This window comes from Cinclus cinclus, chromosome 7 (assembly GCF_963662255.1).
Source record: "Cinclus cinclus chromosome 7, bCinCin1.1, whole genome shotgun sequence".
Lineage (NCBI taxonomy): Eukaryota > Metazoa > Chordata > Aves > Passeriformes > Cinclidae > Cinclus > Cinclus cinclus.
In genome coordinates this window covers 28,867,950-28,883,133 of record NC_085052.1, presented here as the reverse complement: position 1 = coordinate 28,883,133, position 15,184 = coordinate 28,867,950, and the positions used below count along the sequence as shown (strand labels likewise).

General features: G+C 37.4%; 1 protein-coding gene across 2 annotated transcripts in view; it reads left to right on the top strand.

The window, feature by feature from the left end:
* The window catches only part of REEP3 (receptor accessory protein 3), a 41,461-nt gene that overhangs the window by 13,697 nt on the left and 12,580 nt on the right, over window positions 1-15,184 (top strand). For both annotated transcript variants that reach the window (XM_062496362.1, XM_062496361.1), the window contains exons 2-5: window positions 6,403-6,475; window positions 10,769-10,845; window positions 11,344-11,464; window positions 12,792-12,905. In XM_062496362.1, coding sequence (XP_062352346.1) covers window positions 6,403-6,475; window positions 10,769-10,845; window positions 11,344-11,464; window positions 12,792-12,905 — 385 coding nt within the window. The remainder of the gene's footprint in view (window positions 1-6,402; window positions 6,476-10,768; window positions 10,846-11,343; window positions 11,465-12,791; window positions 12,906-15,184) is intronic.

The following is a 15,184-nucleotide window of genomic DNA, read 5'->3' as shown; positions in this document are numbered from 1 at the left end:
TTACTTCTGGTATTTCCATGTTGTCTGACCAGCTCTTAGAAAAAACTTGTGAATGTTTATGACAGGGGTGGAAGCTGCTCCTAATGTCACTGGGAAACACTTAGTATTGAGAAGGGGAACCTGAGCATGATCAGCAAAGCAAGGCAACATATCAGGCCTTTATATTCAGGTCTGTGGTTCTGTGGAGGCATGGAAGATTCTTTTATTCTCCAGCCTGCCACTCAAGGCTGTAGGCACATATTCCTACTGTAGATGCACACAGTGTCTGGCTCTGCATCAGTCTGTGGAGATCCTCAGCCTTAAAGTGAGTGGACAAATGGGGGTCATCTCTATTACAAAATTTTTAAGGAAAGGGAATTTAGTGTATGCTGCTGTCTCCAAAGCATCTCATACTCAAAGAGTTTCCTAGATTGCTTTAATTGCTAGGTAAGGAACAGAGAGTGTTCCCTTTTTGCATCTTGGAAGAACAAAATAATCAAGTGCCAAGTACTATTCCATGCTTTGGGCAATAGCTTGGCAATATGACCAGGCTGAACCCTTAAATGCATTGTTGTTAATGGCTTAGTGTTTGAGGAGTGTGGATAAAAGTAGTACTTTTGAGTGGCATAGTGGCTTTTATTTGAGTCTTAGTTTCTTTCATTTTTAATATTTTTTTCTGAAACTGTGGCTTCAGAGTTGTTTACTATCCAGGTCAAACATGCTCAGTGCCAGAGCAACATGTGTACAGATGACTGATCTTTCAGTTATCAGTCAGATGCAAACTCGTTTGCTTTGCTTCATAAATAAAGCTTTCAAACATTTATTCACTTGGAAGCTAATAAAACTGTAAGACCATAGATTGTGATAATATAGGAAGTAGGTTGGGTTTTTAAAAAATACAGCCATATGGATATACAAATTCATTGTTTGATCCAGATTTAAAGGCTCTTTGATACTTTTTTCTTTGTAATTTTATTTTAATCTCCTAATGTACTTGAGAAACATTTCTCTTTACGTGAGCAAACTGTCTGTAGAGGAGGTGGCTGTACCAAAAATGGATTGCTATGGTAGCTGTTGAGTCTGTCTGAAAACCTGAAATAGCTGGGCTTACAACTGGCAGTGAAATTACATCGGTAAGCAGGATTATCTATGTATCTACTAGTAATATAAAGTAAATGATGTCATACTCAGCTGAAATCTGTTTCCATCTGTGGAAACTGCCTTTGTTTTTATCTGCTACATTCGTGCAGTGTGCTGATATTCAGTGTGAAATACAAACCACACTTTTTAAAAATAACATTTGAGCTTTTGCATTTGAAAAGCCATAGAATAACTGAGAACATCATGTTGTTCTGCGGTTGCTGTGGAAATACCAGAGGGTGGATGTGCTTCTAATGTGTTGCACTAGGTGTTGCTGAACAGCTTTGAACTTCTTGGATGTATGGATCCAAAGAAGAAAAGGACTAGAACATGTGGAGCTTTTGTAGCCCTCTGTGTGCCTGCTGCTCCTCTTATAGGTGTTTCTGCCTCAAGTCAGCTGCAGTGATCTTTCTTTTGCCACTGTACTGATCCATCATGCATAGATGGAAGGTAAAAGTAAAATTTGCTGGCCTTCAGCTACACTCACTGCTGACAAGTTGGCTTTTGGACTGTAAAGTCACCTGGTAGGTTTAACTGAAGTTAGAGGACTTTGCCTGTGTGAAGAAGTTGCTGGTACCAGAGTTGGCAGCAGCATCATGCCCCCCTTTCCATGTCAGCTCTGGCTGTAAGTGAACCATAGCATGAGATAGAAACTTCACAGTACTGGTTCCTATTATTACTGCCTAAATGTGCTGGTGTTTTGTTGTAATCATATCTACCCACTTCTAGTGAGCAAACAGAAGTTTTTCTAACACCTCCATTTTACAGCGGTATTGAAAACACTAAATTATTATATATTGGTATATATATAATAAAACAATACAATGGAATTACTATAGTATCATTACAATAATAATACTATAATATTACAATATTATGGAATAATACAATAATGATATATTGTGCTGTTAGCCACTCTACACTCCGTAGTTTTAAAGTGATTTCTAGAAAAATTCTTTAAAAGAGCAAGTGGTTACTGAAATAGGTATTTTTTAAACTCCTGGTTTGACTAGTATTGAGTAACAGATTTTTCTAGATGGGAAAAGCTAGCTGCCTTTATTGTATTTGTCTTATGCTAGTGTTCTTATTTAACCTGAGGTCATCTTTCATTTTATGATTGTCTCACTGTTGCTGTAATAAGCTTTCTGCTTAAGATGAGTTGTTTCTGAAGAAGTGTTCTCAAAATTCTGTTTCTCCCAGTTCATGTTTATAGAAGTTTGAGAATTATATGTTCAGAGAAAAAATTACTGTTTAAATTTAAAAATACGTTGTTTTGTCTTCTATATAGAAGTGATGCTACTTGACATTGAGTGGAAAAATCTGTAAAGTGAAAGACTCAAGTTGTTTCCCTTTCATATGCTTCATTATAAGACACATGAGCAGGCTACTAATAGTTATTTAAATAACTTTGGAGTGGTATTTTTAGAATTAGGGAGAGATAGATGACCAGGATCTGGTGAAGTTATTATGCATGTCAGACAGTTGGTGGTGGTTATGGTGTTCAGCAACCTCTTCTGTATCTTCTCTTTGAATGAATAATTTCCACCCTTATAAAATCTGTTTAATGGGTTAAAGGATTAACAAAGGCTTTTCTTATCTCTGATACTTAATGGTTATAATTTCAGCCAGAAAAGGGATAGTGAGAGACATTAGAGCTGATGCGTTAATGAACAGGGTTTTCCACAGGGACAAAAACCAAAGGAAGAGCTGTTGTCTACAGAATTTCAACTAAATGAAAGGTGTTTGGTCTCCTGTTCCTTGTGTTTCTGGATCTCACATTATTAGGGTGAGGTGAGATTTTTGGCTTGTGTTATCAGGCTTTTCTCATAGCTGGGAATAAAGCCATTCAGAGATTGGTTTTGTTGTTTTATTTTTTTACTGTTGATTTCTTTGCCTTAGGTTAAAATGTCTGAGGATTGCAGCAGAGCTGTGTTTGGATGGGCTTCTACAGGTTGATATGCTGAGCTGGAATTCAGGTAGTCTAGACTCTGTCAAAAGGCCTTTCAATATCTTAAGTGTAGGATGTAGGTAAGCTTTTCTCCAATGGAGTAGAAGTTTGCCTATCCTATATTAAAGAGCTTCAGGATCTGTCTTTTGTTACCTCCAGTGTAGCATGAACTGTAGAATCCTGTACACCTAGATCCAGGTGTGAAAGTGCCACTATGGTGCACCCATTACTACTTTTCTGTATCAGTAATGGTTTGAGTGATCTGCAGTGATGTCCCTTCCCAGTTCCCACTCCAGAGGGATCTGATCTTGTGGAGATGTTCTTGAAGTGCCCTTTGGCTCATCTGTACTACCAGCTGTTAACAGCTCTGTTGAATGAGGAAAGGCCCAATGTATGGCAGGATGGCACCTGAGGGCCAGAAGCTTTGTTCAAATCTCTTTTGTGAAAGAGCTATGCATGATTAATTAGCTTTGACTCATACTTAGGATCAAGTAGTGATTTTTTTATTGCTCTGTATTAAAACTCATTATTTATCTTAGAGCCACCTTTGCTGTTTAATACGGGGATCAGTGTTTGAGGATTTTCTTTGCGTTTTTTAATTTTTAAATTAAGAGAAAATCATTTATAGAAAAGGATGACGATGTAGATGTGAGATTTTTTGGGGGCTTCTTAGTACAAGAAAGATGTTAATTTATTTGAGAATGTTCAGTGGAGGCCATCAAGGTGACCACAGCACATGTGATGAGCGCCTGAATGGACTGGGCTTGTTCAGATCTAGAAGTGAAGACTTTGAGGAGAACTGGTGGCCATTTCATGTAACTTTTTGGTGGTTATGAGAGCCAGGCCCATTCTGTTGCTCTACTATTTAGTCAAGAGAGACAATGGTTACAAACTTTTGCTTCTGTCTGAACATAACTAAGTCTTTGCACTAAGAGGTAAGCATTGGAATAGGTTGCCCAGAGAGGGTGTGGAATCTCTCTGGAAGCTTCCAGGACCTGGCTGGCTGAAATATTAGGAAGCCTGGTCCAAATCTGATGTTGACTTTCATTTGAGCAGGAGGTTGGACTAGATGACTTCACAAGACTCTTCCAAACATGAAGGGTTCTGCAATTATGCTTCCATAATTTTATCAACCTCTCTCACTTGAAGCATTTACAGCTTAACTTTAGGACTTCTGCCAGAATACCCCTACAAGAGGCTTCTTTCCAGGGATAACTGTGCACTAAGGGTGGAGAAATATTCTCTGGGTCATGTCTGATGCTGAAAAAAAGTATTTCATCTTTATTGTTAGCAAATTCATTTTCCCCCTGCTTGTGTGCTGTATGTTGAATGTTGGAGATGTATTGACAATTGAGAGAGACTGGGACTACTAATTTGTGATCAAAATCAAAATTTTACTGTGAGCTACAGATGCTTATATACCATTTTCAGGAAGGCTAGTAATTTTTACTGCAATCATTTAGTTAAACATGACACAAACTTTACATTTCTACTTAGTTAAATTTTCTTTTCTGTCAGCCAGACTTGATCCAATCTTCTTGTAATCTTCCAAGCTCTGTTTGCTCTTGGAAGGCATCTTGGTTATCAAACTACATGTGCTAATTAAATCTACAGTACTATCAATCTCATTTACAGTTACCACAGGGATGACTTTAGTACTCTAAATTGCAAGCAATTTCATCATCTGCTACCAATCAGATGACTTCTGCATAGATACCAGAGTGATGCCTGGAAAGTGGTGTATATCAAACTGGTTTACATTGTTGTCTTGTATACTTGCAGAGTTTTGTGGTAGTATTATGCAGTCTTCTGCAGTGACTGTGTAGGTAAAACTACTTACTTAAAGCTGCCTGGGGCAACAATAAAATTTGAAATTTCAGTTATTAACTTTGGTAAAATAATTTGAATTAGAATCTTATATACCAAGTCTGTTCCAGGTGGACTTGTTAAAAAAACAAACAAACAAAACCAAAATACATTATACATTTTCCTTTGCCAACTATGAGGTGCTAAATTACTTATTTAATTTAATCTGAACTTTGAGGATCTCTGGATATCCCTACAAGTGTAAATTTCTCCCATCCTAGAGCAAGCTGGAAATGATGCTGTAGTGGTGTGGCCAGATTTTTCCTCTAATGCCTGTTTCAGGCCAGATGGAATTTAAGGGCAGATGATTTGCTTAACTTTACCAAGTGTAGCAAGGTGGTAAAATGTAGCAATGGGGAACAAAACAGACCTCCTTGCTTGTTCCAAAGGAGATCATTTATTGTAACAAACAGAGCCTTTTTATATTGAAACTTGACCAAAACTTAAGGGGAACGACCAAAACAACCAAAACTAGCACTCGGTGACTGCCTGCCACTTCTGTGTCACTTCATGCATCCCTTTCCCAGGCAGCTCTCTGATCAAGTGGTGTCCATGCATCTCCCCAGGCAATCCCTGCCTCACACAGGAGCCACTATCAACCCAGAGTGTTCCTGAACACTGTTCACCCAGAGGAATTTTGGTGAACGGGATTTAACAAAGCTTTAAAAGGTTGTTATTCTGTAAGGCTTTTCTTATTTCCCACAGTGAAACGTGGAGCTCTTGCATTTATCAAGGAGATGGTGACTGCTGCTGTTCTATTTTTCGTAAAGGACTGTTCTAGTCTATGGCCAAGACTTTTCCTAGAAAGTGTTGTGTTGTAATAAAGTTGAGTTACAGCAGATCTTTGTTCTGACCCTGCTCTCAGCATGGATTGCTTGGCACCCTCTCACCTTGCCCTGCACCTTGCTTTTGATGAATTTCAGCAGTAATTGGCTGTCTGAGCAAAAATGGCTTAACTCACACGTTTCCTCCATTTCTAAATGCTGGTGTTGCAGAGTTCTAGCAAAATGAGATGAAATTTTGTAAGTCAGTGTTCTCTTAAAATTCTTTTGGAGATAAACTGCTGGTAATCTGATAAAAGTAGATGGCTGTGATTAGCTACTGATGGGTTCAGAGTCTCTTCAAGTATGATAGAACTGCTAGTGCTATCTTCTGATGTGGGCAGGCTGCAGGACTGGTTTTACTTGTAAATGAACTAGAACAACTGGTTTTATATTATGTATTAGAAGCAGCCTTACAAAACAGTTTGTTGTCTTTAGGGCATAGGACCTTCATGTTGTTCTAGTTTTGCCTATCATGAAACTTCCTCCAAGGAACATATAACACTGATTTATTTTTTTTTTCTTTAATGCTAGAGAACAGGATTTTTTTTTAATATTAAGTTGACTGCTTTGTTCTGATGAAGTATTGTCACTGTTTTGTCATAAATGGTGTAACAGATCCTGAAGGCTCTTTCTGTTTTCCAATAGGCTGGTGTTTGGAATGCTGTATCCTGCATATTACTCATACAAAGCTGTGAAAACAAAAAATGTGAAGGAATATGTAAGTCTCATTCCTTTTAATTATTTAATTACATGCCTCTGCTGACACAGATCTGTGATATTTTCATTGTGTAATAAATCATGTGAAAGCTTGAATTGACTGTCTTGCTGTTAGATATAACACTTGTGTGAACCTAGTGGTAATCCTATGATTTTGCTTGAAGGGCGAAAGTTAAGGTATCTCATACTTTACATAGTTTTATGCTGAAACATATTTCAACACACTATGCTGTATGTAGCTTTTTATGGCTTTTTTAAAGAGTATTTTTAATGAAAACCTTAAAGTCTAGGTCCCATTTCAGCAAAGTACAAGAAATAATGCGCTTCTAGGCAGGGGATGGAATGAAAGTTTCCTGATTCTGCTGGCACCTCAAGTGTAAGTATTGAGAAACTGATTCACAGTGACCACTAGAAGAGCAGCAGCAGCTTAATATCATTGCATGAAACTGAATAGGGGACTCAAAATCTACCTAAGAAAAGGATGGTTCTTGTTAATCTGTTCTTCAAAGAGGAGAAAAAATGTAATTTAAGGTGGTATGGAGAAAAGAAACAGACCAGATGGAAGAGAAGATGTCAGAACAGAAGAAGAGAAAGATGGAGAAAAACACAATTATAGTTACTTCTGTTTTTAATTAAGCTGTTTAATTATTTACTTGTCAGTGTGAGCAGTGATGATAATCATGAGAATGTTAACCAGTTGCAGTCACAAGGAGCTTTAGTCACTGAGCTAGTTCCCTTTTTTAAGAGACAGCCTGACTTGATTTCAGCAACTAACCTGCCCTGAATCTTGTCCTTAATTTGGTGCCTGACTCAGGGTAGGGTCAGGGCCATCAGTTACCCTTAGCTCAGAAGCCATAGCTGTGACCTAAGGATGCTGACTGATGTGTGATGTCTCCATTTTTTACTTGGTTGTAGTTGTAGAATGTGGTAGCTGTTATTCCTCCCCTTGAATGTCTTAATTTAGTCTGATAACCCTATCAAGGCCTCAAAGGACATAATATTTGTATTTATTCTGATTTCTGTGTCCAAGCTGATTAGAGCTTCTTTGTGAGGCAGAGATGGTGCCTGCCAGAGCTAAACTCATGGGAGAAAAAAATCATCAAAACTAAGACGAGAATTTTCTGTCTCATACTCGTATTACTCTCTCAGGAAAGTCTATAATGCAAGGAATTTATAATCTGCTTTTCTTCCCTGCTCCTTCAAAACAGATCCACAGGTTAAGTAGGGCAGAGCAGTTTCCAGCTAAAATAAAGGAAATCACTTCAATTTAAGAGGTTACCATTGCCTCTTGCACTATGCTTTCTAGAAAAAGAGAAGTAATATTTTAGAATGCTGAGATACTTTTCTCACCTCAGTGTCCAGTTAGCTATGACCCAACTGTCTTTCCTGTACATCCTTACACAGGACCCCTGCTAGTAGGACCCAAAATAATATTTTTTCAACTATTTTAGTATCAACCTGTGGTTTCTGAACAGGCTCAGAACTTGCAGCCACATACAAAATATTCATGGGGCCAAGATGAATAAAACCCGTCACAGTGACTTTTTCATTAGCAGGGCATGACAGTGATTCATCAGTAAATTATCATTCCTTTGCTGGTTGGGTTGACTGCCAGATAGGTCTTAGGGATGATCCATGGCTGACATTTTCCCAGCTGGGTCATTTTCTTTCACAGTAAAGGGTTTAGATTTAAATGCAGCTTTCCAAATGGCACAGGTCTGCTGCCACTCACATTATGGCTCAGGCACAACTTCCTTTCCAGGGTTTTGTGTAGCTCAGGAGCCATCTGTGTTTGTTGCTGAATTGGTAAGAGCTTTGTAACAGTACAATATTTTCCTCAGCCACTGCTTCCACCACTAAAAACCAACCAAACAATATATATCTTCACTTGTTGTGTATGTCATGATGCAGCAAATTGGTTAAAGATTATTTATGGGGGGAAAAAATGTTGTGCTGGTTATGGTAACTTAAAAGACTTTTGGACTTCAGTGCTAAAAATTAGAATCTGTGCCTTTGAAGAGATTTATTTGTTCTTGTAATTACCCTGGTTTAATGGAGTTGACTAAGATATTTGAGACTTTTTTTCACTGTATTACACCAAAGCACTTGAAGTAAGCATCTGAAATGTAATTTGTAAGTCTGAACGTACCAGCCTTTCAAATCCTGGCTTCAAAATCCTGACCTTCAAAATTTAGCCAGAGCCAACAAAGATGAGTTTAACACTTGGATGCTAGAAAAAAATACCCTCAACAAAACAAATCTCTAGTCACTCTTCTAACATGAAAAGTAAAACTCAATCAAAGCTTCTGTTACTTAAAGTAGATAATAGTGTTATGTCAGAGTGAAATCTGACCTTTAATTTTTCATATCCTTATTTCTTTTTTTCTGGTATGAAAACCCCTCTAAGTCACTTAGCTTCATTTGTCAAGGGTATTTGTGGTGCCTACTGCATTAGTTGTACTAGAATATGATTTCTGTTTTATAGAATGTTTGCCCAGTCCTCAGCAGGACTCTTGGCAGATCTCATGTGCCCTTCTGCAGGGTGTTTTTTACTGTTCCTAGCAGCCCAGGATAAATCCCACTGCCACTTGTTATTCTTAATTGGATAAATAGATGTTGATTAAAGAAAGAACAGCCTGGATAAATTATATTGGGGAAAAATACAGTCTTGCACGGCATCATAAAAATTGCATTGCATTATGCTTAAGTTGATGGGGCAAGGTTGGATTTAATTCTGTTTTCATTCAGGTGTTGACTCTGGTTCATGGAAGGGTCACCAGTCTAAATCTCACATGGCCTGTCAGCAATTACTTCAGCTGTTGTGTAGATTTGTCTTCATCTATTCAAGCCTAAAATATCTAAATCCTCTGAGAGATGGAAGTGAAGAACATTATCACATGACTGAGTTTCTTTTCAAACTGAAACACAGAAAAGCATTTAAGATAAATGGGTCTCAGGTTCTGACAGAGGAAGTGGCTTTAAACTGTAATGCATATCCACTAAATAGGCAGCAGTGTATCATTAGGTTTTGAGTAGTTATTTAAGTCCACTTCCAAAAAGATTATTTTATAAGTGAAGATTAAATCTGAGCCACATCCTCTGTGGGAAGGCATATAGGTGTATATATATGTATGTATGTATGTGTATATATATGTGGACCTTCAAAGGGAGGAATATATTTATATCCTTCCTTTGAATGAGAGTACTGTGAATTTAGGGCTCAAACTAGTCTCTAACAGTTGTGGTGGTTTGGTTTTTTGGGTTCTTTGCTGCTTTGGGGTTTTTGGGGGTTTGTTTGTTTGTTTGTTTTTAAATTGTTTTGTGTTGCAGAGTTGTTTTTCTAGGAATTTAAAGAACATGTGAATATTCAGTTTGTACAAATAATCAGTGGTAGTTTGCAGTGGCCTGTTTTGGAAATACATTGCATTTGGCATCTGGTAGCTTAGGGAAGACAAATGTAAGGGAACTATTTCTGTAGTATTTATTCTGAAAGACGTAATCAGCTTAGGCAACCAAATTTGAACAAATGCTCAAGAAAAAAGAGTGATTCTCTTAATTGTTACAAAATGAACCGTGCTATTTTAAAACATTGTTTGATTTCAAAGCAGTGATACATAGTGTAAACCTTAGACAAAAAAAGGTTTATGCCTGTAAACCCCTGAAGCATCAGCATGTGAGCTGTTTTATTAACAAGAATTTTCTAGCTCTTGGCATATAAACAGAATTAAAATCTCCATGAAAATGCTTTTTTATGTTGCCTTGCCTCAGTGTTAATACCATCCTAGTAATCAATCACACACGTGGAACTTGATGGCAATGTAAAGCTGAATAACATACTGAGAAATGAAAGCAAGGGCTGCTTCACTAATGTTGACTTTCATGTGCATGGTATGAACATGTGGTTGAGAGAGGAAAAGAATTAAATAACCTTCAGTATTATGGTGGGATTTGCTCTTCATACTTACGATAATCTACCAGTTCTGCACTGTTTGCTTTTTCATATCACTAAAGCTTTGTAAAGACAGAATCAAATCTGTGAAACCAGCCTAGGTGAGGTTGTGACCCTGGTGACACAGCCATTTCACTGAGCTTGTTGCAGCTGCCACCAGTTCTACTTACGAACAGAAATCTTTCAGGATCTTCACCTGATCATTTCACCTGAATCCTGGTTTATGGAGACTGAGATACTGTTGAATGCCTTGCTTTGACAACAATGAACAAACTGTACAGTGTGTTGTGTATTGTGTAGAGGTGAAATCAAAGATCTTAGTGAAGATGGTATTTTAATTTTCAGGTTCGCTGGATGATGTACTGGATTGTGTTTGCTCTTTATACAGTTACTGAAACGATAACTGACCTAACAGTCTCTTGGTAAGACCCTGCTTTTTATTAACTCTAGAGGAAACTGTATTTGTTTCTGATGTTTTTTTGATTTGTACTGATTTCTTTTCTATAAAGAAGTTGTGCTTGTTGAATAGCCCTTTTTACAGGCAAATATCTTGGTGCATAGATGAACAGCATCTGTTATCAAGTTTGCTGTACACTGTCACTTGAAGTAGGGATTATAACATTTCCAGCTTTACTGTAGAAACTGAATAGGATAATGGAACTCCTAAAAGGATGGCCTAGAATTTCTCTGTGCTGGAATGTATAATGAAAAGCAAGTATATTAACGTTTTTCATTTCTTGAATGACAGTAGTCCATAAATCCATAACTGTTAATTTTTGTCTGATGTAACTTCTTGTATTTGTAGAGTCCTATGTGCTAATATAATTGTGGTTTTTTAAAAGATCTCTTCATAATGATTAATTATTGTGCATTTTGTTACTGCAGTTGTTAATTTTGTGCAATGTTTAACTTGTCTGTAGGTTTCCACTGTACTATGAACTGAAGATAGCTTTTGTTATCTGGCTCCTTTCCCCATATACTAGAGGGGCAAGTTTAATCTACAGAAAATTCCTCCACCCACTGCTTTCTTCTAAAGAAAGGGTAAGAAATTACTTCTCAGATTTTTAATGCCTAGTCTGGAAACACCATATACTGAAATAAAAGCTGTTGCTAGATGCCCTGTAAAAGCAGAGCAGCTTGTTACTGTCTTGCCAGGCAGCATGGATTTGGATTAGCAGTGGCAAGTGCACATGAGTGTCCGTGTCTATGCTTCTGTTTAACTGAGCAGACAAGGTCCTGCTTCCTGTTGACATGAGAGCTTGGTGTGCCCTGCTCTACCTGATGCACTCCAAGGAGCCCAGTTGAGTGTAAGTGGTGCAGCTTGACTTTCTACTGCAAGCATGTGTACACTACTCTGTGCAGAAGTATGAACCCAGCTTTACTGAAAGCTGTTCATGTTAACTTTTTTATTTAGTATAAGCTAGTAATAACACTTCTCAGGATGATTGATATTGATGAGTTTTTTTGGTTTGCGAACTGACAGGATAAGAGGGGTGACTTGTTACTGAGTTGTAAGGGTAGACCAGTCTGCAAATGTACATACCCAAACATAAAAATAGCTGGAAGATGGTTAGCTTTAGTTAAGGTGTGACAGGGATGCGGCTCCCATTATCTCTTTTTTAGTATCCTGTTTGGATGTGTGGAAAGAGCAGTTAGCAAAGGTGTGAAGACAAGCACTGCGAAAGCTCACACTACAGAAATTAGCATTCCCAAAGGTCAGTGCTAGGCTTGGCCTTCATTTGGCAAAGCAGGTCGCTGACGAGATTGCCACTGATAGGAGCAGTAAGCTCATCTTGACCTTCTGAAGGTTGTGCTGTAAGCAATTTGCAACTTTGTAAAGCTAAAAGGATACTTCCTGTAGTCTGCAAGTGGTTGGGAAGCACCTTACCGACTTTTATCTTCAACTCCTGGCATTTACCGGAGCTGGGGATAAATGTCATGACTGTATTGTCCTTGGTACTTAACTATTTCAAAGCTGTGGCTTGGGAAGTTCTTTGTATGTTGGGTGTACCTTTCGAGGGAGAGGGAGCTCACTGACTTCTTCATGTTAGATGATGTTATTTCTTGAAATCCATGTTATTTCTTGAAAACGTTCTGTCCAACAAGTTAAGCTTATTCTCTGGAAGGAACTTGTTGCAATGTTTCTGGGCTGTACAAAAGTGATCGACTTTATCTTCTTGACCACATATAATCCTTTTTGTAAATGAGCGAGTAATAATGAATGAAACATTTGTATACGAAGATATTCCATTAAATATTTCCTTAAATATTTCTTCTGTCTTCCTTTACTGATGGAAAAATAATATTGTGGGGTAACTTTGCTGTCTTTTGAACAGCCTTCTAAAATTTAAATTTGTTTTTCTTTTAGGAGATTGATGAGTACATTGTCCAAGCCAAAGAAAGAGGCTATGAGACTATGGTAAATTTTGGAAGGCAAGGGTTAAATTTAGCAGCAACTGCTGCAGTGACAGCAGCTGTAAAGGTAAGTTTCTGCTTGCAATAATTGCTTTTGAGGCTTGATGTAGAACTGTGTAGTAGTACTGAGGATTTACCACTGTTATATAAAAAGATAAATTCTTCAAGTGTATTGAAAACCTGGCGCACAATTAAAGGCTTGCAGCTCTCTTCTCCTCATACTATGTATGTTGGTTTGTCTGTTTAAGATGGCATGTAGTTCTTGGATGGTCAGATTAGTTTGCTCTAATTCAAAAGGTACCATTCAGTTTTCTCGTGCAGGCTTTTTATAAAGATGACCATTGTTTCTTTTCTGTCTCTGTTGTGTTTTCTTGTTGATAAACAAACTTTTTAAAGGATTTCTGGCTTTTCTGCTGTTTTTCTCCAATCAACCTGAGGTAATGCCACATGTTAATTAAGGAATGAAAGACTACTACCATGGATAAAAATTATCTTGACACAATTAACCTGTTTGCAACTTGAGTGAATTATTAAATTAATATACTAAGCCTAAACTTGTCTATTGGTGTTTAGCATACACTTGCTTTGTCATGTATTTTCCATTATGAAGTAATCTGTTGTTTATCCCAGATTACCTTCCTGCAAAAACTTAGCACCTTCAGTATTTCAAAGAACTCTGGGTGTAGGAAGACAAAATACAAGCTTGTATGTAAGATTCTAAGCAATTTGTGCACCACTGAAAGGAATATGCTTCAGGCAATGTATATCCTACCTAATAGGAATTTAAATCAAAACATACCAAAAAATACATAGAGAAAAAGGGTGTATGTCCAAGTGAAATCACAGGTTTAAGGTAATCAGAATTAATCTTTTCTTGGGAATAAATGGAACCATTGTGCTCATAGTAACAGCACTGAAAACCTCAACACTGTCAGTAGATAACAGCCAGCAGTGTAGAGATCCCTGGCTGTCAAAGTTGAGTATATACAGCTGGTATTTACCTTAAATGTCTGGGCTTCTATGTGAACTTCCTTCATTATAAATAAAAGACATTCCTAAAAACTACATTTTCACATGCTATCTCAAAAAGCTATGGAAAAGTAGTCATGCATATCTTGTTTATTCATTTTCTCTCTTTTTAAAGATACATGTGGGTGGTAGCATTATGACATTTTGTTTTTAAATGTGGTCATAATGAGCCTAAAATATTGAGAGAATGATTAAATTTGATTACTTTGGGGGTTTTTTTGTTAATCAAATTCTTAATATTGCCTTGAGGTGTGAAATAATTTAGAATGTGATAGAGTGCACCTCCAAAGGAATGAAAGTATCCAGAGTGAAAATAGGTTATTTAAACAAACCTAACCATCACCCCAAGTACTCTACTGGGTCAAAAAGTTTAATTGCTAAATGCTAAAATGCAAATTCTTTGCATTGCAAATTTATTACAAGAAGCATCTGTAAGGATGCTTATGCTTTGTGTGTGTTCCTCATGTTTGGCTATGGTTAGATATTTCCTTGTTCATTTTTAGGGTGTAACAGAAATATTGTAAAATAAATGACACCAATACCTCCTCCTGCTTTCTTCTGAAATAATGAATAACTTTTTCTGAAATGTCTGTGTTTAGATTTCATGGCTTTTCAGCTGTGACTGGCAAGATGCCTGCTCTGTTTGTTAACTCATTAAAAATGCTCATGAATATTTGTACAGAATTAGTTCAGTGCAGATCAGATGTCTGGGAAAAACAGCCACCACAATACCAAAGACCTAAAATAGGCATGACTTTTAAACAGTACGAAAGAGGAGACTCACTGAAAAAAATCTTTATTTTGGCATGTTAAGTAAGTCTCTTGGGTTTGTCATTCCAAAATGCTGAGCGTGCCTGCCCCATGCGAGCAAATGGACACAATGCATGTGTTCTTGATTTTGTTCCCTCTTTTTCAAGAGTTGTCTGCTGCCTCCAGCAGGTGAAAAGATTATCCCTTCACCAAGAGCTGCTGGAGCATGCCATAAGATTCCAGGAATGGAATTGTAGTAGTGGGATCAGTCTTGATAGGAGAGGACACACTTTCATCACTGTTCTTTTTGCCCTTTATTTTTTTTTTTTTTAAGTAGAGCACATGTGCTTTTTCTGACATAGCAGATCTTGAATTAGGAGAGAGGGAGAGACTAAATATGTGTGCAAGATTAAACCTATGTCAAAAGACACTAAAGTGTCCAAGAAAACTGCTTATGCTGACTTTTAGGGGGGTGTTAAAATGGCTTGGAAACTTGCTAAAGTATTTTGAATATCAAATGTGAGAGAGAGAGTGATTTTCTTCAAGGATTGTCAAAGGAATAGGGGA